At 37.2% G+C, this 23,485-nt stretch overlaps 1 protein-coding gene across 2 annotated transcripts in view; it reads right to left on the reverse strand.

The window, feature by feature from the left end:
• Window positions 1-23,485, reverse strand: part of UXS1 (UDP-glucuronate decarboxylase 1) — a 51,777-nt gene that overhangs the window by 27,215 nt on the left and 1,077 nt on the right. The window contains exons 2-4 of one of the 2 annotated variants that reach the window (XM_034419547.3): window positions 9,053-9,080; window positions 4,077-4,128; window positions 1,486-1,529 (exon numbers count right to left, since the gene is read on the reverse strand). In XM_034419547.3, the coding sequence (XP_034275438.1) occupies window positions 1,486-1,529; window positions 4,077-4,128; window positions 9,053-9,080 (124 nt within the window). The remainder of the gene's footprint in view (window positions 1-1,485; window positions 1,530-4,076; window positions 4,129-9,052; window positions 9,081-23,485) is intronic. The other variant, XM_034419556.3, reaches the window with a different exon arrangement.

Below are 23,485 nucleotides of genomic sequence, written 5' to 3' on the forward strand. Positions count from 1 at the left end.
CCTGTGTTTCCCCGAAAATAAGTCTGTGTCTTATTTTCTTTTGATCCCTGAAAAAAATGGCTAGGGCTTCTTTTCAGGGGGTCTAATTATTGACTCACCTTGCGGTGGTGCCACCCACAGCCCCGCCCAGCAGGAGTCTGCTGCCAGCCCACTTCTTACATAGCCAGTTGCCGCCGCTTAACTGTGTCGCCCCCGGCCTCTGTTTCGCCGTCAGAGCCTTCCAGAAAGCCTTCTGCAGCTGAGAAACTGGTTCTGGATTGACACGCATGGCACCCGCTGGTTTCTGTTTTGCCTTCAGAAGCCTTTCAGAAAGCTCTCTGCAGCTGATAACAGAGTTTGCTGCAGAGGGCAGTGTCTCAGCTGCAGAGGGCTTTCTGGAAGGCTCTGACACCGAAAAGGAGGCCAGGGGTGAGGCATGCGAATGGTGGCAAGCGGCCACAGAAGTGGGCTGCAAAAGAAGCGGCCACAGAAGAAGTGGCCGCAGAAGGAAAAGCAACTATTAGGGTGTGCAAGGCCTGGTAAGTAGGGAAGCTCCATCCCCCCATCTCCACCCTAGCTTTTTACCTCACCCCATCCCCTGCACCTCAGGGTGGGTGGGATCTTAATTAGGGTTAATTTTAGGGATAGGGCTTAATTTGAACGCATGCATTCAAAAACATAAGGCTTCTTTTTGGGGTGGGTCTTATTTTAGGGGAAACATGGTACTTTCTACTACTAAGATATATTCCTATCTAGAACACCACTGAAAGTCACATAACCCATAACCACGGCCAACGTATATCAGTTTTGCTGCGGTTAAGTGAATCCCCGCCATTGTTAGTGTGAGGTTATGTTGACTCAAGCCTTCCATCCTTTCGAGGTAGGTAAAATGAGGACCCGGTTTGTGGGGGCAATAAGCTGACTTTGTATAAAATAGAACACCGCTTGGGGGGGGGGGCAAAAAAGCCCTACTAAGCAGGTATATACAAAAGTATGAAAGCTATTGCTTAAAGCATTGTAAGCTGCCCTAAGTCTCCGGAGAAGGGCAGCATATAAATCGAACTAATAAATAAATAAATGTGATTGTGACTTGTAACTTCCTGCCAGTTTTCCTATTGACTCTGTTTATTGCAAGCCAGCTGTGAAATACAAAAATGGCAACCACATGACCATGGGGCACTGTGATGGCCATAAATGCATGCTGGTTGCCAAGTGCCTGTATTGCGATCACATGACCACAGGGATGTTGCCACTGCTGTAAGTTTAAATACTGGTCATGTATCTACTTTTTCAGCATGTCTTTAAGTTTGAATGGTTTCTGAATGAGGCAGCCGTTAACTGAGGACTATGTGTATTTAATACTACCATTAGAGACAGTAGCATTTATTGCATACAGACGTTCTTACAGTAACATGTAACTCTTGACCAAATATTCTAACATAAGTTCCTTGCCTTAACTTAAAATAAAGCAAAAGATGATCTACTGAAAGCACAAATCAAGCATACCTTTTCTCTAATTCTCGGATCTTTTCCCTTAGAGGTGCAATAACCTAAAAGAAAATTAAAAGTTAGTTTTGTACAAATACCTTTTCCATTTAAAATGACAATTTGTAGAGAATAGAGGCATTATAAGCCACTTTAAATATTTCAGGAATATTATGGACAGACATGCCAATCTCTTAATAATAATCTCTCCAATTTCAAAAGTAATGATGGAAATAAAGGACATAGTCCAAACTCCAAAAACATCAAATCAAATCTTTATTTTGGTCATAGACCAGCATAGAAGAACATCCAATTGCTACTTTCCTGAGCTTTATCTGGAGCTAATCAAGTTATTGCACAAAGATGCAAGTGATGAATAGCCTCCCAGAGTTGCTTTCAGTAGAGAGATTGGCGGCATATAAATTTAATAAATAACTAAATAAAATAAACTGATGATTGGTTACCCTGCCTGCTTTCTTTAAATACTCTCCCACTCAACATGGAAAACTGCAACCCTCATGGCACCTGCCTTCATTCCTCTTCTTCAAGGTCAGTGTGGACACCTTCTTCTTTGACACTCCCTTCTGCCACATTTTTTTTTTGCTATCTTCTATAACTGCAATGTTAAGTTCTATCAAACTATGTTTTAAAAAACCCAAATTTCCCAAAACTGACTCCCGCAATGCACTTCAGACACAGTCAACATTATCTTAAGTGGACTTGCTTTTTGTTTTGTTTTGTTTTGCCCTCTATATTCCAAAGGTCCTCCAAAGAGTCCTTCAACACTGTAAAGAGAACTGTAGAGTTCACTGGGAGTTAACCAAAGACCTCGTTTAATTTTAATTATTTAGTATTATAAATTTTTAGTATTTTAAATTTTAGTATTAATTTTTTAAAATTATTTTAATTAATATGCTATGTATATCATAAATATTCTGAATGTATTATATTCATAATATTCAGAATTATATTCAGTGATCATGAATGTAATTGTAGAGAAAATGGCTAGAATTTATTCATGTTTCAGTTATATTATTAATAGTAATTACTTATTTATAATATACAAACATGTTTCATTGTTCACATCCATGTAGTGTTATTGCGTTACACACACACACACACACACACACACACACACACACACACACACACACACCATGCAAACCTTTGAAAATAATGGCATGTTCTAAACTTAGCTATATTTTGAACAGGTCAATGAAATAATTGAGATTTAAGTTATTGATGATGAAAATAAACCTCACTGATTTCATCAAAGTTATAGAAGTCATGATCTAATCCACTTGCATTTTAGCAAAAGAAAAGTCCCTTTAAAATTAAAAGTATCAAGGATAAATCATTAATATAAAATCAAAATGACCTATTATGATGCAGCTATATATACACCCCCGTATTTACCCAAAAATAAGACCAGGACTTATATTATTTTGGGCTACAAAATAAGCACTAGGGCTTATTTTCAGGAGTGCCTCCCCCCCCGCCATGTATGGAGGCTCACTTCTGCTTGCTCACGGTGAGGCAGGAGGCCGCACAGTGCCTCAGTGCCACCACAAGGTGGTGGGATAGAGTTGCCCTATGTGCTTACCTCAGGGCTTACCTCAGGGCCTCCACAGCCAGGCCATCCATACCCCAACACCTGCCTTGCCTCGTGGTTGCAGCACCACCACTGCTCGGCCTCCTGGTCGGTTGCGGCCATGAGCAAGCAGAAGAAATGGGCCAGTGGCCACATGGGCTCCTGCTGCATATGGTTGCCAGTGCTGCCGCTGCGAGGTGTTGGGGCATGGATGGCCTGACTGTGGGGGCCCTAAGGTAAGGCGGTGCGGGGCACGTGAGATAGCTCCACCCCCTCCACAGTACTGTGAGCAACCAGATGGAATGGGCATTGGGCTGGCTCTGCAGGCTCTTAAGTAGGGCTTATTTTGGGGGTAGGGTTTATATTAGGCACACACATAAAACATGCTGAGGCTTATTTTAGGGATAGGTCTTTTTTCAGGGAAACAGAATGTGAATGTGTGTGTATATGTATGTATATGTAATGTGTGTGTGTGTATAAATAAACACACACACATACATATACACACACACTTGCAGACAGAAAATTAGTCTGAAGATCAGGATATGATTATTTATGTGGCATATAAGTTACATTTATATTACATTTTTAAGAAATGTATGTACATGTTAAGAATTGATGTACATGTTAGTAACCATATGGGGACATTATTAAAACAACCACACAACTATCCTCCCTCAACCCCAACCAACACGAGAAGCTTAACAAAGCAGTCTACAGGGGAGGAGCTAAGAATTTCTGTAAGTTTTCAAATGGAAGGATATGGTTAAAAAACAAAAACCAAGATGGCGGCTACAACAGTTTCAATATAACACCACCTGATTTTTATGTGTGTCACTTTGAACCGTTGTAATCATCTTCATCTTTTTTTAAAACCAACTCCAATCCAAAGAATGAAAAGAAACTTCAATTCAAGAGGAAGTATTAAGAGAATAAAGTTGATAATTGATTTCTTAATGCAAAGCAACATATTAAAAGGGAGTAGGGAAAGAAAAAAAGAGAGAAAACATAGTCTACTGACCTCTTCAATTTTATTTTCTACTTTTTGATCCCCATTATCCTGGATAAACCTGCTGGATAGGAAGCCAAAGAAAAAAAGCAACTTTTTAAACATGACAAGCCACATAGTCATATTATAAAACATTATAAAATCATGAATTTACGTTAAGGTTTTTATTCTGATGTTCTTTGAAAAAGAAGCCACCTGTTACCACACCAACTATTAACAATGACCACAGATTGTCGGTGTTCAGACATAAATAAAATGTCACCATAATTTCTAATTTTCTTCTTCCAGGTGAATGGGTGGGAAAAGAATAAATAGATGAATCAGAAGTGCTAAAGGAAAATATTAACATTGTGCCTGAATGCGAATAAAGTTGAGAGGTCAGCAAATATTTATTTTTTTGGTGCCTTTCCTTTGGTAACTCAAGGCTATTTCCATGGCAGTTCTGAAATCTTGCCAAGAAAACTGCAGGGACTACTCAACATTGACTCAACACTTAATCTGGCCCCTAAAAATAAATTGAGAAGAATAGGAATGCGAATTTGAATCCAAGGCTCAAATTCTTAGTCACTCATTGGATTCACTGCTCAATTTTACACAATGTGTTGGGTACAAGAAATTAAAAATAACTTGAAATGTCAGGTAAATCAAAAGCTAGGGAACATGTCAAATTTAAACCTGTTTGAAGTTTTTCAATTTTATTTATTTAAATCTGAAGGGGCAACAGGCACCACCTAGGAATGCTAGGAATATGTATTTTTGTTTGTTTTATATATCCAGGTTGCAAGTAACATCTTGTGAATATAACAAAATCAACTCTGCTTTAGTGAGAATGGTAGGCTCTGTATGAATAGGTGCTCAAATTCCCAGAAAGCAAAAAGAATAAAGCATATAGTCTATTTAAACACTGTGATATCAAAAGAGCATGGAAGATTCATAGAGACTGACAGTTTCAGGACTAGGATAATACTTCTTTCTTCACATTTTCAGAACTCAGTCTGTGAGCGAATGTGATTAGCAGATAAAACATTGCATCAAGAGGGGGAGACCATGGTTTAGGCAGCGTGAACCTCAGTGAGGGAAGAGAGAAAGATTCTTCCATAACCTAGACCAGTGGTATCAAACTCAAGACCCGTGGGCTGGATCTGGCCTGTGGGGTGTTTAGATCTGGCCCGCAGGGCCACCCTGGAAACAATGACTGGCCCGTGGTATTTCTGCCAGCAGAAATGGAGCTTGGGAGGGCTGCGTATGCCCCTCCCAAGCTCCGTTTTCGACTCTCCGTTTTTGCTGGCAGAGGGCTCGGGCCACCACAGGCACCTCTGACATGAGTGAGGTTGAGCTGGCCATTCCCACACGCCTCCCCCAGGTCAAACACAACTCTGATGCGGCCCTCAATGAAATTGAGTTTGATACCCCTGACTAGACATTTTCATAGGACTGCTGTGAGGATAAATTAAGGATATTTATCATTCCCTGAGCTAACTGGAGAAAGAACAGAATAAAGTTTAATTAAAAAGCAATAGCATGAGAGGTATTTATAGTATTTATTAATTTATTAAGAGTCAATAATACATTTTGTCTGTACTCAAAAAAAGCCAGGGATATATTTCGGAAGACTGCTTATGAAATTGCTATTATATCCTTTGATAAGTCTGTCAGGTATTATTCAAAGAGCTTCTTTATATGCTCTTTTCAAAATTGAAGTCTCTCCTTCAGCAACAACTATTGCTAAAATCATGATTTTCTGCCTTGCCATCCTGTGAATAGGAAAACGACTGACATACACAGAGAAGATAATATCCTGAAACAAAATTTCTGTCTTTGGATGAATGCTTTTATAGAAGCTGTTCCCTGCTCAGATTCTAAAGATTATCCTGTGCAATTAATTGACTTAATGACATAAAGTTCAAATACCTTTCTTTAAAATTGTTTATGTAAATGGAATTCTGCAAATAGAAAGTGGTAAAACCTCAAAAGCTATATGTGGTAATTGTAACACCTCAGAGTATCGCATTTAAACATTCCAAATGGTGTTAGTTTCTAACTGTCCTAATAGAATTAAAGGTATGTTTAGGATCCTTCACCTATGAAAGGGGTCCTGCAAGTCAAATGAAGCTGTTTTTCCTTTGAGGTACTGTATTTTTCGGAGTATAAGATGCACCTTTTTTCTCCCTAAAAGGGGGTGAAAATTTAGGGGCGTCTTATACACCAAATGTAGCCCTGCCCACTTACTGGCCCCCACCCTTTGGCCTCTGCCTCCCAGCAGTTTACCTCCTTGCAGCAAGCAGCAAGAAGAAACAGCTCGTTTCACCTTCAGCACAGCCTAATTAGCACAAGTTGATTGGATTGGCCTCCCGGCTCTCAGCTGTTTTGCTCTCAGCTGTTTTACTTTTGAAAGTAAAGCAGGCTATTTGCTGTTTGCTGCAACGAGGCAAAATTGCTGGGAGGCAGAGACAGATTTCTTTTTCTTGTTTTCCTCACCAAAAAAGGTAGGTGCGTCTTATAGTCCGGGCGTCTTATACTCCAAAAAATACAGTATATACAGTATGATCACAAAACCTCTCCTGCAAAAGGTTTTGTCAACCTTTTGACAAACCCTTTTGCAGTAACTCTATTACAAATCAAACACGCAATTCTTGTCCTACAGAATTTAGACAAGACTGCCAAATAATTTTAGAATAAGAACAGTACTGGGAGTTAAAAGTTGCATTTTCATAAAATTATCCATTGAGCATTAAAAAAATGTTTATAGCATTGTCAGAGGCAGTACTAAACATAGCTATTCATTATGTAGTGTTCCTGGCAGCCAACACAGTCTTTTGACCTCTTGTGAAAATAAATAAAGAAAAAAAAAAAGCTAACGGCCAGAAAAGGCAATCAACGTTTAAGATCAACGTTTAGAAATGTTTCAGATGAAACATTAAGAGCAAGAAATCTATTTCCTTTGGATTTTGATGAAATGAACCACCATCACCATTTTCTGTACTGGACAGAAAAGGGGTGGCAATGGAGCAACAATGCAGAGTTCCTGGACGGGGCCCACTGAATTGCAAAAGTAGGGGGAGAAATACTATTTTTAAAAATGGAAAGTATAGAAATAAAAAAATGTTTAAAAACTTGGGAGATATGTTCAATCACATGAGCCATTTTTATTTATTTCTTATTTTATTTAAATTTTTATTCCCCCCCCCATTTGAGGGTAATTGAGACATAGCACCAACTTATGAGATGAACCCTGCCACATAAAAAATCGATTACTAAATCTGAAGTAGACTTCAGATATACAGTACACAATGTCATAACCTTCACTAAGTGCCTTTCAGTTTGTCACCGCTTTTCATCTGAACCTACTTTCTCAAATATACTTAAGGAGAATTCCAGAATATTTACATTGAGAAACACTAGGGCCTGGAAGAAAACAAGATGAATTGATTTATTCTTTCTCTCTAATGGCCTTTTTTTACTTTTCTTTTGTGTGGGAACCCTTAAAAGATTTTCTTACAAAATATTTGTTCTGAAATGTATTTCAAGTGAGGGTTGACTCAGTTAAATGGCGTAATTTGAAGTTTTCTGGCAAAATCCTCTCAACAAGGTACAAGACAGATAGTTACAACAAGTGCTAAAGAAATATCTTAGAATGGAGCTAACCAACAGGATAATGCTGGAATACTGTACAAGCTAGATGGAAAGGATATGGAAGGATATAAAGGGGAGCTATTTCCTAAAATACATTTCTATCTCATGCTTAATACTGGGCATGTATTATCTCCCACAGAGTTGTGCCATGCTTTAAATTCCAAAGCAAATGCTTTTTTTCCTCAGAATGCATTGTAGGAACAGCTATAAAACCCTGAAAAAGATCAGCTGTTTTAAGGATTTGCAGATGCCTAATGAATGTCCTCATATATACAATAGCTTGTTTCTACCTTACAATCAGAAGTGCTATAAAGAATTCTGCTTCATGTTTTTAAAGAAAAAAAAATAAACAAATAGGAAGTAAGGGTAATCTATACAATATATATATATATATATATATATATATATATATATATATATATATATATATATATATATATATATATATATATATATATATATATATATATTAATGCTTTAACATAGTATCATTTACAATATGATTAAAATATTCTAGTCTCATGATAGCAAACGGCAAATTCCCAACTTTAACTATGGATTCAAAATTTCTTGAAATGTTACAACTGTACTATTATGGAAAAGGGATGTGTATTATAGCATACGTTTTCTATTTTCTTTCTAGCCACCTCTCTCAGAAGAAGGGAGAATACAGTAATGGTTTAAGGCAACGAAAGACATAAGGAGGTTTATAAAAATATGAGGAATTAATAGCTGGAAAACTGGAAAAGAATGAGGAATAAAAGAAGCAAGAATACTAATTTTGTTGGGACCAATTAATATAAGTTTTTCTGTTCAATTTTTATTCTTCACTGTTCTTTTTTCTGAAAGACCAACATCTCTCAGATTAAGCAAATGTGATATATGACCAACAGAATAATTCTGGATGGAATATTTTCCCTGCTTCAAATGTGAACTACCACATCCTGTACTTGATGGAAACTCTTCTCTCAACTTTGTTACTTATTGGTAGAAAGGAAGTTGGGAAAATGATAGCTAGTGTGATTCATTTCTATGATGGGAAAGGTCACCTTTGATCACAGATTTGTGGATGAACTAAATACATGCATCACTTTACCCAGGGGCAGGTTTCAAAACCCGTCACTACCGGTTTGCTCGTGGACGCACTCGCGCTTGCGTGTGTGCACAACGTTTCTGCACATGCGCAGAAGCGTCCAGGTGGGTGGGCGGAGTTCGCCCAATTCAGGGTGAACCGGTAGCAACCCACCACTGACTTTACCCCTTTAAAAGAGCTGAACGTTTTCCTTTAACTTTGGAGGAAAAATTATGTTATAGCTATACAGATGTACAAGAGAAGTGTATATTATGTATATTACCTCATGTTGAGCACATTTCCCCATACAGCTGTAAAAAAGAAAACAGTAACATTAATTAATATTGCTTTAAAATAATTGGCATCATTTCATAATACATTTGCTTTAAGGCACTAATAATTCTATATGAGTAACATGTGCTTTTAATGCAATTTATTATTTCAGGAATGGAATGATTTTCTGAAAAGTGACCTATGTATATTTTAATTCATCTTGACCCTGGAAGGGGAGACTAGAAATATAAGGGCTTATGTCTCTCAACTATGAATATTTACTTGAGAATCTAAAGCACAATTATGTATTGATAGGTTAACATGCTGTTTTCAACATAGAAGTAGTATTATATAGCAAAATATTATAACAAGTAGACCTTAATTTTGACTGCAGGTATACTCTTGCTAGTCATTATGCTATTGTTCCAAATGTAATATTTGTTCTCCATTCGATGCTATAGCTCTGGGGTGTCAAACTCGCATCATCACTGAGTGACGTATCATGACTTTTTTCCCCTTTGCTAAACCGTGGGCGTGGTCAGTGCTTGATGCATCTGGCCCGCAGGCCATGAGTTTGACACCCCTGCTATAGCTTATTTCAGGCCCCCAAATCAAGAAAGACATGTACCGTGTTTCCCTGAAAATAAGACCCTGTCTTATATTTTTTTGAACCCCGAAATAAGCACTTGGAATTATTTTTGGGGAGGTCTTATTATTTTGGGGCACGTGGAGCAAGACGGGGCTCTTCTTGCCGTCTTACCTGATTTCCAGCTCTGTCTCCTTAACCCTAACCAGAGGAAATGGCAGGGACCAGCTGCGCATGCTATTTAATATTTTTGAGGAGGACTTATTTTTGGGGAGGGCTTATTTTCAGGGTGGCCTTTTGAGCATGCGCTCAAAAGCCCGATTAGACTTATTATCTGGGGAGGTCTTATTTTAGGGGAAACAGGGTAGTGATTCTTTCAAGTAGATTTCTTTATTGTTCCTATAGACAGAATCTTGCCAAACAGAAACATTATACTAACTATACATATATTCTGAGAACCACTAGGGTGGGGCTGTCTTCATCCTCTTTCTCTCATACAAAGTATCTGAATGGAAAAGCCTCTTATTCCTCTGGGATGCACTCCACCTTGTGAATCAAGACTACTACGTTTCATTGCATCTCATGACAAAGGCGGAAAGTTTTGATCTAGAATTTTCTAGCTAATGTTTCATTCCAACATATATGTTTATTGACAAGTTGAGCTCCATTGATTTATCTCCAGATAAACACATATGGTTGCTTTCATCAAGCCTCAATAAAGTGGCAAATTAAGTAGCTTTAGACAATGAAAGTGCACGACAATTAATGCCCCTTCAATATTTAATAAATAATAGCATAACCATTATTTCAAGGTGAGGTCCTATACAACTTGACAAAATTATGAATATGATTCTGGAAATGGTGGTTGTGAAATGTTTCAAACACAAGAAAGCTACAAGCCTTAAACCATGACTCCTTTAAAGAAGCAGGAACGAGTTTCTGCAGAAAATTGCAGAAAAGCAGTTTTCAGAAGTTTACAGTTTTTTAAAAAAAATTAAAAGTATCCAAAATTACTTGGAAAGCTAAAAAAACCACTTTAAAGTAGCCTTCTACAATTCAATGGCCTGCAGATATAATGGCTTCAACTCCTGCAATTTCCTGATTGATGTTGAAATGTATCATGTCTACCATCCACTATACTAGGGAGTGTGCCTTTAATACATTAAACATCTCCCTCTCACTTTTCCTCACCTAAACTTTTACATAAAGACAATTCAATGCTCATATGCTGCTTTAGGATATCTCTAAACATAATGCAAGTTCAATGCTTTGAACTGTTCACTATATACATAAAATCCAGTTTAAATAGATTACTTGCTATTCAGAACAATGCCCCCAATATGAATAAAGATTCCCACAGGACCAGGGGTGAAATTCAGCAGGTTCTACAAGTTCTGGAGAACCGGTATTGGAAATTTTGAGTAGTTCAGAGAACCCCAGAGTGGGGAGGGAATGGGGATTTTGCAATATCCTTCCCCTGCCACGCCCACCAAGCCACGCCCACAGAACTGGTAGTAAAAAAAATTGCCAGGTCCAAGCATATCTTCTGAAATAGGTAGATTGTTGACATAATTCTCTATTTAGAATTTCTGACAGCTTAAGAAATCCTGTCACATAGATTTTTAATGCCACTGAAAAGACAAATTCAAAAGCATCCAATGTGCTTTTGAAACAGGACTCTGCATCACTTTATCCTAAAAAGTGTCCCAAAGCTTCTTAGAGACCCATCAGCTATTTCTAGATTTAAGAGAACAAACTATCCATTCTGCTGATAAAGCTCATAGAAAGACCCTCCCAAATCAAACAAAAGGTTGCTTTTACTTTGAGCACTTTACTTTAAGGTTTACTTTACTTTTACTACCTTTACTTTAAGCATGTTAAACTACTATAAGCATCTAAGATATCTTTGCCAGAATTAAATATGGTAAGGAGAGGAGAAGGGATGGGAGGGGGGAGGAGGGGAGAAGGAGGCAGGGGAAACACATTATCTAAAAAAACATTTAAATTGGCAAAAGGAAAAAATGGTATAAGATTTTATTCAAAATGTATAGCATACCAATTTGTTTGTCATGCTTGTCATAGAATAAGGAATATATAGGCATATGACTTTCTGCACTAGAGCTTGTTGGCGTTTTTACGAATAGAGAATCACAAGGTTTTTTTATTTATTTGTAATTACAGCTTGGGTTTTTTTAAATAATTTTATCTTGTTTAGCAGTAAGCTTTATCCAGGTGTTCAATTGGAACAAGAAACTGATACCAGTGGAATAATGATGGAATTGTAATGCCAATATAATTGTATCTCCATCTATACTTTGAGATCTTCACCCAAACCTAGGCAAACTATCAGGGTTTTCCAGCTATTCTCTTGAATATATAGAAAACTCTATGCATGATCAAGGAAAGAGATAAAATAATACAGAAAACTTGAACTAATGGAATAAATGGAGGGAGAAGGAATGGAGTTATGTAGAATATACTGAATTCACTTTTTATTCTTGCTTGAAAAGGAGCAACAAGTGGCTGAATTCTAAGGAATGCAATATTTCTTCATTTTTTTCTTGGTTAAAAAAAAAGCACGGAGATAAAATGTTAATCCTGAAAAACTAATAACTTATTGACCCAAGAATACAACAAAAAGATAAATATCCACATTTGTCCTTCCCTGTATCTAACAAACAGAAAATGTTCATTTTCAAACAAAAGCTGATAAAAAGAGATAGAGCAAGGAATTTTCAGAATATGCATTTTGCCTAATGTAATGTTGATTAACGTCATTTTCTGGATCTAAACTGTCACAGTCAGCAATTCCTTTTAATGCTGATTCTTCTTTCATACAAACTCCTGAAATATTTTACCTACGTTTATAATAGCTTTTACATGTTTGTTCATTTCTTGATTTGGTATGAACATTTCTAAACTCAAATTAATCTCTTTTATATCTTATCAATCTTGTGTATAATTTAAAAAAATAAACCATAGGGAACATTTTCTAATACTTTTTATTTTCATGTTGGGGGGGGAGAGAAAGATAAAGGAATTGAGACTAAAACATTGTCCTTGTTTTTTCCTTCCAGACTTCAGATACCAGATCAAGACCTAGATAAATCAGAATCCATAGTATGAATGTTTCTAGTCCTTTTAAAGTAAACATACAAGATCATTTTTAAAAAAAATCAGATCAGAGAACTGCAATTTACAGTGATGGAATAAATCCTGTTTTTGATCTGTCATTTTCATGCTTTTGATAATAAAACAATTGCCCAACTTAATTCAAGAAATCAACTTGTTGATCTTTGACCAGTTCATGTATGCATCTCTAAAATGCACACTAATAGGGAATGATCGGTCTGGATTAGAAGCTTTGTATGAAAGTTTAAAAAAATACAAAGATTAAAGATAGCTGATTAAACTTACATCATTTATTTTAAGACAAAGCTATGCAGTCATATATTTGTTTGGAAAGAAAAAGAGGTAAATAGGCAGGGAATGTATTCCAAGAAGTTAACAGACAAGGCATAAAAATATTCAAAATATGGTAACTGTGCTAATGGGAGAGAAAATAGTGCATATAGTGTTTAAAATAGAGTGTTCTATTTCAAACAAATTTGCTTTGCTCCTAGCATATCTATTTTGGCAAAAAGTTTATGCATTGTTTGATAGAATACATGGGTACAAAGTTTAAATAAATGCAGTGCCAATGTTACTTTGATCAAGCTGATATTTAATACAAAACCTTCAAGGTTCCATAAACAAAAGCCAAATTTGTTATTACAGCCAAAATACTTCAAAGCCACCCACTCACTATTAACAGGCTATCTAGAAGTCTACTTATAACCGCATTAGCTACATTTTATCATTAACTACAGTGGACAATAAAGCAATTGTTCTTAGTCTGTTTACTGAATCAAAATTAATCTGATATCTTACTGTCTGAAATATTTACCCTGATGGTTGAAAACACAGTGCACCTAACTTTAGGATAGGCCAGATCAAAAACAGTACAAGTTCTATGCAGGCCAAGGTCAATTTTGTGGAGGGCTGCCATAAAAGCGATTAAAAAAATATTTAGATGATCTTTGAGAAAAGTTAATTTTCAGGAAACCGCATTAAGTTTCATGGATAAAGTAAACAGACTGGCATACCAGTAAACCATCAAAAATACTGGGATCCACAGATAGATATATTTAATTGTACCTTAATGGTGTCACTAAGTCTTCCCTTAATTCTCTGGAAGGATTTCAGCTGTACATCAATCCAGAAATGGAGTCAAATTAACCATGTGATAGTACAGTTCACACAAATCAGAATCAAATGTTAGGGAAGTTGAACCAGAACTGTTCCTCACTCACTTGTTTGATCCCATGGGTTATGATCAATTTGAAAGAGTTAGGCACTGGTTATTCTCATCACAATTTTTCCAGCCATCCTTTCTCACTCAATGGTCTTTAGATGCATTCAATTACAGCCGCCAGGATTCCTTGCCCTTTTTGACAAAGCTTGTTAGAAGTTCTGGAACTCAAAACTGTCTAAAGGGTACAGATTTTAGAAGGCAGAAAAAAAAATGTCTGAAAAACACTTTTTAAATAGGCTTTTAACAAAAATGGCCTTCAAGCTTTTACCCCCTTAGCTTTACATCCAACAGATACTTACACAACTTGAAGACCAGTTAATTTTCACCCGGATTAAAAAGGATAAATTAATTAATTCCCATTGCTGATGGAAATAACTACAAGAAGAAGTTAGGTTTCCAACTATGGATAGAAATAGTCCTTTTTCCTCAGCAGTGCTTCTTTCTTTATGGAAAGAATATGAGACTCCAGAAATATATAGCAAGATAACAAAAACTTTAGCAAAACTATTGCCATAGCAGCTATTGCATTGGGATATCAGTGGCTCCTCTCGATAAATATAACTTTTCTTAAAGAAATAAACAAAGTAATGGTTTTTCCTGTGATACACTATAGAAATGAAAGACGGGCTTTGAAGAAGCAGGTTGGAATCAGTTCTGACAGTTTGAACAGTGCTGAAGAAGACTCCTAAACATAACATGGATATCCAAGAAAACAAACTAAAATATTCTTGAACAAATCAACCCAGAATTCTCATTTGAGGCACAAATTACCAGACTCAAATTTTCTTACTTTCCTACAGTGCACAAAAACCTAGTTCTCTGGAGAAATTAATAATGCTGGGAAAGAAAAAAATAAATAGAAGAAGATGACAAGCAGCAAGATGGATAGATTCAGTTGCAGTCATGATCAATGCATTATTGGAAGACCTAAAAGACCAGCTTCATGCCGAAAAGCTAAAACAATTGCTAAGAACTGATTTCTGCAGAGATTGAATAGGTGATCTCCAAGTCCTGTTTTCACCTCCACTCTAATAATTTAATATTAACGAACACAATTTTTATTTATTTATCAAATTTACATGCCTCCCATCTCACTATCCCAAGTAGTTCCGGTTGGCTTGCAACAGCATAAAAGCATAACTTTTCTACCTCACTTTAACAGGCATGCAAATTCTTTAAAAAGCTACATGCATTTCATGATCAAGACTGACTTTTCTCACTAACACATATCTAGCCCAACAAGGATTTAAGGTCTAATTGTCCTTTTTTTTTGCAATTAAAATTCATATACTGAGCAATGATTTTCTCATAGCATTTTTAAAAAATACATATAATATTTAAAATGAACTATGGTTTATTCAACTCTAACAATCAACCAATGGAATAGCTTGCCTTCAGAAGTTGTGGGAGCTTCATCACTAGAAGCTTTCAAGAAGAGACTGGGCTGCCATCTATCAAAAATGGTGTAGGGCAGTGATGGTTAACCTTTTCTGGACCGAGTGCCCAAAGCGCGTTTCCAAACCGCCAAAATGCAATGCGTGCACAGGTGCCGCACATGCCCCCTGTCCCCTGCACATACCCAGCAGAGACCCAAAGACCAGCTGGCCGGCGCACGCACACATGTGTAGCAAAGCTGAACTGGGGCAATGATTCACATGCCATCAGAGGGGGCGCTGTGTGCCACCTCTGGCATGTGTGCCATAGGTTTGCCATCACAGGTGTAGGGTCTCTTGCTTGGGCGGGGGGTTGGACTAGTCACTAGATGATCTACAAGGTCCCTTCCAACTCTGTTATTCTGCTATTAAAAACTACATCTAGGATACTCTATGCATTATGCTGAGTTATTTTATTCCAAACATGAAACAGCCAGAGACTCTTTTACTAATAGCAACGTCAAGGAAATAAACATGGAGACTATAAAACACTTAAAACATTTTGTAAGAAAGCAATAGCAGGCATTGTAATCCATCTGGGGGAAGCAAAATCAATATTCTTAAGCTCTCAAAAGCTATTACCCTTATACAGTGTGTTCATAGAAACCAGTAATTGCTAGAAGAATAACTTTCCAGAAGGAGGGCATATTGTAAAGACAAGCTACAAAAAGTGTTTGAGAATGTTATCTTAGTAAGCTGATCAATGATTCAAAATTCTGCAGTAACACAACAATAAAAAACAGAAAAATCCCATACAAAATGATTGCATGGAAAGATGATCTAAGGACCCAAGTAACCTTATCCTGAGAAAGAGAGAGAACCTAAAGAGAGAACCATACACAACTCTATATTCTTCTGTTGTAGCTGGAGAAGGGAAGAAGCAATGCATTCAGCTTCTATACTTCAGCCTGTCTCTGTTCTGTATAGGCAATACAGGTAATACAAAGAAAGCTATAGGCTTAGCTTTCTATGTCTTTGCTCCAATCTTTGGTTCCTTGAGTGATACATGGACCCAACAGGGCATTCATTTTCCCTATAGTCATTAGCAACAGGCAACTGTTCACAACCTCTTCAGTCAAATGAATGCAGTGCTTTAAAGTTTACATTAAAATGGGGGATGACTTATGGTGATACATATTTAAAGTACACGATTTTTGACTGGTCAAGAATTAGTATGGTGCAGAAGGAAAGTGGCACATGCTGTGAGGGCTCTTTTCTTTCCAAGGACAGGACACAGCACAGCACAGCAAATGCTTTATTGCAGCACACAACTTCCCCAGCAACAGGCAACTGTTTTGGGTGAACTCCACCCTAGGAGGTTTTGCAAGGTGATGTTGCACATAAATATGTCTTTAATCCTACATTCTCTAATGTAGTATACAACATTTGCTTTTTTCCAAAGGTACTTATACTAGTTGGGGCTGTGATGCTGTTTCAGTGCAGTTGCTCCTTTTCTGGTTGCTACCAAGCTCCTGGCAAAGCTCCAGTCAAGACTCCCACTGGGATACGAAGCTCACCATAGCTTGGTCCTGGGAATGGACTTGCCTGCTTGAAATAGCTGCCAATCTCCAAATGTCGCCTTCGTTTTCCTGTCTCTAGTCTGTACAATATGTTATTTGTAGTCTCCTTTCCTCCTACACCCTTACCTACTCTATCTTACCATCTGTTTCTGTAAACTAAGGGTCTAAGTGGGGGTGAGGTCGGCAGGTCTTTGAAAACATGAGGGTGTGTTTCAATTATCACAGGCAGCTGCAACACTGGCTTGGATGCTTGTGAGTGAATGTATGAAAGCATGAGAGAAATGGGGGTGGGAAGTGTTACTGCCTGGCTATAGCTACTTTTCCCAAGCACAGACAGCAATCACAGCATCACTCCCTCACACGTGAACACCTTGGAACTAGCAGTCAACAACAGCAAAGCTGATCTTATATTAGGTTCAGAAATGGTGGTGGGAGGCACATTTATTTTGTGAAGTACTGAGATCCAACACTTCCAAGAAACCTACTATTCTGCTGAACTCCAATAAACACAGGGAACACTGTCTTTTCTTTGACCCAGTATCTAACAGTTTAGGAACAGCAAGATTGAATGGGGATAACCATTCTTTAAACTTTACTTACAAGATGAAATAAATATCTGGCTATATTTACTGCAGAATAATTTCCAGTTTTAGTCAACAGCACCACCGCTTTAAAGTAGTATCACTTAATAGTCATAAAAATATACATATTCGTGCATGTATTTTTCAGCACTTATTACCCCTATGAAAAACAGAAGGGAGAAATAGTATGGTATATAGTTCTGACAAATATACTATGCTCAGAATCTGAGGATTCACCTTGGTTTTTTTTTCTTTCTTCCAAGCATTTTCCTGCAAGTGCAGGTCCACTTTTTTCCAGATCAACCAAGTCTTGATCGATTAGTTGCAACAGGAAATGATGGATTATAATTTAGACCAAGCAGATTGAGAACAATAGTGAAGAAAAAGAAAGAGTGAACTGATAACCAGGACAGATTATTGTGGAAAACTAAAAAATCATCCTTGCTTTGTACATCCTAATAAGTTATACTGTGTCCTAAATAGCACACAGAAATAATAAGTCACGCATTGTTCAACATTGTTCAGCAAAGCAAATTTTTTTCTTACACCTGAAACGCTAATGGAATGATATGTGACAGCACACAAGGTCAAACCAACAAGTGAAAACATCCTTTTGCAGCACACAGGAATGCGAAGAGTGCACACACACCTCAAGCTTTGCAGGCCAACTAGCAGAAATTTTTTGCATTTTCAAATGCATTCTATAGTCTCCACAAACAAAAGAACAAAATTCAGTGCAACAATGAATATCAAAAAGACCAGAAAGCCAATCAATTAATCTTTTTGTTTTTTCAAATCCCCTTGAGCACAATTCCAAAGAAGTCATTATCCAAGCAACCAATTACCAAATCCATCAGCATAAGAAACTTTTCGGGGAAATACTTCCTTGTTGGCTTGCTAAGCACACTATATATGCACACTGCATATGATTTATGGTCCTGATGATTGTGACACTTTCAGAGTTCCTTTGTGGATGAAGACTTAGAGAAATTTTAAAGACACTGAACTATATTGCAATAATAGAATCAAGTATACGCAAATACCATCTAAGCTCCACAGACCATTCAAATCAAAATTGTACTTCTGAATACAGAATAACAGAGTTGGAAGTAACCTTGGATGTCTTCTAGTCCAAATCCCTGCTCAAGCAGAAAAAAATTATATCATTGAGACAAATGCCTGTCCAATCTCTTCTTAAAAGTTTCCAGTGTTGGAGCATTTACAGTGTTGCAGACAAGTTGTTTCACTGGTTAATTGTTCTCACTGTCAGAAAATTTCTCCTTAGTTCCAGGTTGGATCTCTCCTTGATAAGCTTCCATCCATTACTTCTTGTCCTGCCCTCAGGTGCTTTGAAGAATATGTTGAGTCCCTCTTCTCTATGACAGCCTCTCAAGACTTGGAAGACTGTTACTATGTCAACCCAGTTATCCTAGATGTACCCAGTTCATGCAACCATTCATCATATATTTTAGCCTGCAGCTCCCTAATCATCTTCAATGCTTTTCTCTGCGCCCTTTTTAGCATCCTAACATCTTTTTTTTTAATCATGGAAACAAAAAATGAATGCATTATTAGAACTGTGGTCTTATGAAAGCAGTATGAAGTGGTATTAACACTTCAATGATCTTGATACCTTCTCTTCTAGCTCTATTCTGATTGATTGATTGATTGATTGATTGATACTATCTCTCTGTTAATGCAGCCTAGGACTGCATTGGCTTTTTTTGGCAGCTGCACCACATTGCTGGCTCATATTTAAGTGACTGTCCATTAGGGCAGTCCTAGATTCCTCTCACTATTACTGCTTTTGAGCCAGGTACCACTTATTCTATACCTGTGCATCTGGGTTTTCTTGCCTGTGTAAAAACCTTACTTTTCTTACTACTAAATTGCATTTTGTTGGATAAAGCCCAGTGTTTAAAACTGTCAAGATCCTTGTGAATCTTGAGCCTTTCTTCTAAAGTGTTGGCTATTCACCTAGCTTTGTGTTGTCTGAGAATTTGATGAGTTCCCATTCACATTCTACCTGCTTTCTACGTTCTACACGATGTCCCATTTTTCTATAGGATTTTAAAAATATATTTGCACACAAACACCCCTCTTCTGGTATTCAGATACTGGATCAATGGAAGGAACAGCAATGGTCAGATCCGGAATAGCACTTTCACTGTGCCACATATCCTTTAAAATGCCACTGCAAAAATCACCTTGGGGTCCTCTCCACATGGCCTAAGCCAATGCAACAGGGGAATGATTGATCCAACTGTGTTAGGACTGAAAGGAAAACTCCAAAGATAACTTTATGGTGCAAATATTTCTAAACCAACATGGAACACTTGAAACAGAACATTTTCTTTCACCATCCAAGCAAAAATAATAAAAGTGTGCTTTGTTTGGGACATGAACAACTCAAAATAGTTGCTTAAAGCTCAGAACATTTTTTACTTAGAATGGTATGGTAACAGGCTTCTATTTACTTTTTTATCTGATCAATTTCTAAGATGTCTCACTTCAATAAAAACAGAGGGGAAAAATTCAAAGACCACTGTGCTGGCAGGAGAATAGAATTATATAAACCACACCTTTATACAATAATTAGACAGGCCATACACTATTCTAACTTAGAGCTTGCAGAAGAAGTGTATTCCTAAAATCCAGCAAGGTTAAGGCCAAACAGACTTCCTGGTCATTAACCAAGGTCATTTTAAATATATAAATAGCACCAATAACAATTAATGGTGAAAGACAGAAGCACAGTGCCCATTTGAAACTGTCATACAGTATTCTAAAAACAATCATTCTCATCTGTAACTCCCTAAATTGATAAATGAATTTGCACTTTGCCCCCTCTGAATAAAACTAATGCTTTCCTTGGCTTTCAGAATGCCGCCTTCTTCTAATAATTACATTTTAATTTATATATCAAATAGAACAATGACATAACTTCACAGTATATAAAAGAAGTAAAAAATACTGAACTTTACTAACACATATATTCCAAAGATTATAAATATCCTACTACACACCAGTGGGATGGAAATGGTAGACCCTGAGAGAAGCTAAACCCAGCTATTGGTTCTGTTCAGTAGAGAAATGATGTCCATTTCAACTATATTATAAACTCTTAGCACATGAACTATGCTAATTTTAATTATTACTACTAATAAATTATTTTATTAATAAATTAATAAAAATAATTTATTAATCAAAATAAATTTCCAAAAAGTTACAATTTATTGCAATTTTAATGGAGAAAATTAAATAGAATAGTATAGGATTCTTTATTGGCCAAGTGTGATTGGCCACACAAGGAATTTGTCTTTGTGCATACGCTCTCAGTCGTCGTTAAACATTTTTAAAACACAGATGGCTTTAAAATTCATATTATTTTTATTTTAAAATATTGTAAACTGTTAAGGTGTTTGTTTAGAAGCCAGGAGACTGAGAGTTCTTATCCCATCTTAGGCCTGAAAGCAGCCTGGGTGACCTTGGGCCAGTCCCTCTCTGTCAGCTCAACCCATCTCACAGAGTTGTTTTTGTGGAGAAAATAGGAGGAGGAAAGAGTGTCAGGCATGTTCGCCACATTGAATTACTTATAAGATAATAAAACAGGATAAAAATCCAATAAATAAATAAATACAATTAGTTTTCATATGAAAAGGAGGCAAGTGGAAAACAAATTGCAAGTAATTAAGTAATATGAAAAAGTACAACTGGTATGTCTAAGGCATTTTTTAAAAAATATCCCTTTTCCAAGAGGTTTGCTTGAAACCTCTGGATATTGTGTGACACTTTTTGACAACACTGTAATATTATGTTATTTCAAAGACAAACTACCCAAGGGGATAATTTGAGAGAGATCCATTTGCATCACAAATAAATAGCTAATGGAGGCCTTAATATCCTGCAAAAGGCTGCACAAATATTTAGCAAACATCACTAGTTTCCTTAAACATGCAAAACTGAACAATCATAGGTGCTGTACATACTAAAGGCCTTACATGGTTACAAAATTCCTAAAATCAATGGAAAGCAGAATCAACTATGGAAAACTCATTCATTGTCCTCATTCATAGCCAATTTGATGAAGTGGTTAAATATCAGACTAGAAACTAGAAAATGGGAATTTTAGGCCCACCTTAGACACAAAGCCAACTGGTGACCTTGGGTGGGTTACCTTCTCTCAGCCCTGGGAAGGAAGCAATGGCAAACCACTTCGAAAAAACATTGCCAAGAAAACACCAAAGAACTTGTCCAGGTAGTCTCTGAGAACTGGACACAATTGAAAGAAAGAAAGAAAAAAAACAGTTTATATCAAAAGCACGTGATCGACAGAGGAGTATGGTACAATAAAACAGATTGGACACCAGTATCTTAAGCCTGACTACCAGAAATAACACACAATAAAGCCACAATACTACAAAACTATTGGCAAGCAAAAAACTTCTTTTAAAGTCAACTTTCTTTAACTGATGCCCTCCAGGCTAGACTATAATTCTTGCTCAGCAGAATCAGTAAATCGTGTCCTTAAGGACAGAAAGGCTATTCTAAGCTTCTTTCTGATAATATAGAATATTCCACTGATACATGTCATATAAAACAAATGTCCAGTATATAAACAAGTCTATCAATTTTGTTTTCTATCAAGAATTACATTATAATAGTATTTAAATATTTGTCATGTTGATTCAGCTAACATTATCCAACCTGATCTTAAACTTTCAGACTGTAAACAAAGGTTTAAAATACAGTTACATGAACCTTCAACTAGGCAGCTAAGTATTGTGATGGCCCAATACTTCCCAACCCAAGAAAGATGTTCTTGGAAATTCAGGATGAAATGCTGGCCTTCCATCAACTGTTGTCCTTCTTTAGGATGCTTATTACACCTCAGAAACTTGTCTTTGTAAATATGAGATAAGAATACTTATGGGCTCCTCTCATAAGACACAACACAGGAATTATAAGTTAATTCCAAAAATATCTAGACAGAACCAGGCTGAAGATTCGTACAGATCTCAGTAAATTGTGATTTAGGCGATAATACAGTGCAGAGCTATGGGTGTTTGAAGCAACCCGTTGTGTCTTCAAAATGATGAGACATCTATCTTAATATTACACTGCAAGTTCTCTCCTTATGTTTGTGTGAAAAGTCGCAATGCAAGTATAACATGGCTAGAGTTTGCATGCTCTGACATTGCACCTCTGGAATGCATGAGTGTAGCACGACAGTGAACCTACGACACCCATGTTAAAGATGACACAGCAGCATTCACCAACACCTGACAACTATTCTTAAAAGCATGCCCTATTTTCATGCAGTTTTCAGAAGTTGCAGACACTGTGTGAGAATGGGATGTTCCTCACATAGCCTCCGGATCCTCCAGAAGTCACACAAAAGAATTGTGCTCTTGCATGGCATCCAGAGCGTCTGAAAATCATGTGAGAATGGGTCATGCTCTCCTGTGGTTTGCGGGAGCTTCAGGGACTGTGGAAGGGCATTCTCCAAAACCACTTGAAGAACGAAGGCCTTGTGCAACCTGTAGCAGCCTCAGGTTGGCTGCAGGGGCCTGTCAATAGAAAGAGAACAAGAACCCTTCCCAAAAGTTACTAGCGTATGGTGCTGCGAGGTGGCCTTTTTGATGGCAGTGGTGGCATTAGTGCTGAAGTCGAGGCAGTGCTGCCACTGAGTGCCCCTGTTTAGGATTGCCTGAATGCAGGGGAGATAAATTGATTCTCTTTGGTTTGGGGATGGGATGACATGCCAGCAGAGTCAAGTTAGGCATTTTCCAAATTTTTGAGAGGGCAAGCCCAAAAGGTTTGCAGTCATTGGCACAGCAGATTCTTTGGATGCATCAAGTTCAAACCTTCAACCTTCAACAGCAACTAAGAGTTTCAGAGCTTTAGTCAACTACTCTTTTGGCGGCCAGCAAATCAGATAGCATATCCTGTTAATTAACCCTTGATAC

This window comes from Pantherophis guttatus, chromosome 5, assembly GCF_059756535.1.
Source record: "Pantherophis guttatus breed Tessera chromosome 5, ASM5975653v1, whole genome shotgun sequence".
NCBI lineage: Eukaryota > Metazoa > Chordata > Lepidosauria > Squamata > Colubridae > Pantherophis > Pantherophis guttatus.